This window comes from Nestor notabilis, unplaced genomic scaffold, assembly GCF_000696875.1.
Source record: "Nestor notabilis isolate BGI_N333 unplaced genomic scaffold, ASM69687v1 scaffold10938, whole genome shotgun sequence".
Classification (NCBI taxonomy): Eukaryota; Metazoa; Chordata; class Aves; order Psittaciformes; family Psittacidae; genus Nestor; species Nestor notabilis.
This window is the reverse complement of record NW_009940714.1, coordinates 11061-13526: the sequence shown is the minus strand read 5'-3', so window position 1 is coordinate 13526 and position 2466 is coordinate 11061. Positions and strand designations below refer to the sequence as shown.

Below are 2466 nucleotides of genomic sequence, written 5' to 3'. Positions count from 1 at the left end.
GCAGACACGCTGTGTCTGCCCCAGCCCTGGCAGTGTTCAAGGGCAGGTTGGACACAGGGGCTTGGAGCAACCTGCTCTAGGGGAAGGTGTCTCTGCCCGGGGCAGGGGTTGGAGCTGGAGGAGCTTTAAGGTCCCTTCAACCCAAACCAGCCTGGGATTCTGTGATTTTCCTGTCTGCAGTTGCATTCCCATGTTCTTTCAGTTAAGCTTATAAACCAGTTTGACCTGGGAAAAATGTGCAAACCAGTAAGAGGATAAGAGAGTGTTTATCCTTCAAACACTGTTGTAAAATATTTCCCTTTCTTTTTTTCCACTCTTTTAAAATCTATCTTTTTCAACTGTTGCTTGCATTTTTCAGTGAACCAAAAAAGGGAGAATCAAAGGAAAAAGCTAGAAAATAGGATTGAATATGCCAAAAGAATAAAAAAGGAAGAGCCTTTTAGAAAAAGCTGAACTTGAGGACAAAATATCCTGAAATTGGACAATTTTAGTTTTAAAATATACTTGGAAAACCTTTCAAAAATGCCAGGCAGGATTGAAACCTCTTAAAGCTGGAGCTGCCCTTCTGGGGCGATGGGCAGCGAGCTGTGGCAGAGCTCTCCTCATGGGTCAGAGCCCATTTGCTTGCATTACCTTGCAAGTTGTCTTTGAAGCCAGAGGAACCTGGTTCACAAAAGGGGTGGCCACCTTTGCCTGGTGAACACCCAACATATAAAGGCTCTTCATGGAAGGGGATGCTGAGAACCTTGGTGAGAAAGGCTGGAATGTGCCTCCGTTTTACCTGGTGAGGGGAGCTCGGTGGAGATGGACTCACCTTCGGACGCAGCGAGCAAAGGCAGCCCTCTTGTGCAGCAGGAAAGCCAGCATGAAGAAAAGCAGCATTCCAGCCGTCTTGACAACGTTCTTTGCAAATGTGAATGCTTGGGATGGAAGAGAGAAAGAAAGACCATGATGCTCCTGATGCTCTGTGCACACCGGGCCCTGCTGGCACAGCAGAGCTCAGGTGGGAACAGCGCGGTGTCATGGATGTTCAGATGGGTGGGAGTGCACAGCCCAGACCAGCAGATGCTCACTTGGAAGTGGTGACTTCCCAGTGTTGGACATTGTTAAGATTGGGCTGCACAGGGTGCTGGGCATCCAGTGTGGGTCATGCTGTGCCTGGAAAGGTTGGAGCAGATGATCCTTGAGGTCTCCTCCAACCTGGTGTTCTGTGATTCTATGATTGTCTCTAACTTCTGCTCCCGGGCTTGGTCTCCAAAGGACCTGCAGCACTCCCTGCTTGGGAGCTACCATTGTTCTTAACCTTCTGAGGAGCAATAAAAAGCCTTGAGGTAGACAGTGTAGAGAATAATGTGGTATGGACTTGGAAACAAGTATCTGGGGCTGCATGGCGAGGAGTTTGAGGACATAATGGACAGGCAGGAAGGTTTCCCATGTGGTTGCTGATAAGGACACACAGATGAAGAATGTAGTTTGCCCAGAGGAGCTGTGGCTGCCCCATCCCTGGCAGTGTTCAAGGCCAGGTTGGACACAGGGGCTTGGAGCAACCTGCTCTAGTGGAAGGTGTCCCTGCCCGGGGCAGGGATTGGGGCTGGAGGAGCTTTAAGGTCCCTTCATCCCAACCCATCCCATGTTTCTGTGAAGAATACAGCACTGAAGGAAAGGTAACACAAACACCTCCTTCAGGTAATGGCTGAGGCTTCAGTGTGTTGTTAGTGTATGGATAAATCGTGGAATCCCAGACTGGTTTGGGGTAGAAGGGACCTTAAAGCTGATCAGCTCCAACCCTTGCCCCAGGCAGGGACACCTTCCACTAGAGCAGGTTGCTCCAAGCCCCTGTGTCCAACCTGGCTTTGAGTATGCATTATGAGAGGTGAAATACCACAAGGAGTTGATATTTGAAGAACAGCTTATTTGACAAATCATCTGGAACCTGCTCAGTAGAGTGGGATTTCTGCTGTGCCAGCTACTGCCTGAGCAACCTGGCATTGGCCTGGTCAAATGAAGAGCAGAAAGACCTAATAGTTCTTCAGCAGCAGAAGTGATGAGTAGAGAGGGTTGGGAAGAGCTTGAAGGTGCTGCTGGGTTTGTGGACTGCTGAGTGAGTGCATGGTACAGGATCATGGTGCAGGAGTGGAGCTCTGCTGGCTGGCTGTGCTAGGAGGAGAGGAGGGTTCTCCTAAGAGAATGACCCCCCTCATAAAGCATCTTACTGAAGCGTGTGCTGGTTGCTGGGCCTCTGGGCTTAATGGAATTGATCTGCAACTCGTTTGGATGCCCTGGGAATAGTCTGGAGAGCCAGGAAAGGCGAGTGCAGCTGAGTGATGGAAAGGAGGTGGGAGGAGAGGGGAGAAAAGAGAAGGGGAGAGAGAAGAGAAGGGAAGAGAAGAGAAGGAAAAGAGCAGAGAGAGGAGAGGAGGGAAGGGAAGGGATGAAAGGAAGGGGAGGGAAAGGAAGAGAAAGGAG

The 2466-nt window shown here is 50.0% G+C and overlaps 1 protein-coding gene across 1 annotated transcript in view; it reads right to left on the bottom strand.

Annotated features, from left to right (window-relative positions):
• Positions 1-814: 814 nt before the first annotated feature.
• Positions 815-2466, bottom strand: part of LOC104410359 (disintegrin and metalloproteinase domain-containing protein 9-like) — a gene marked incomplete at both ends in the record, with an annotated part of 12315 nt that continues 10663 nt past the window's right edge. Inside the window, one exon of the mRNA XM_010020504.1 lies at positions 815-920. Within this exon, the coding sequence (XP_010018806.1) occupies positions 815-920 (106 nt within the window). The remainder of the gene's footprint in view (positions 921-2466) is intronic.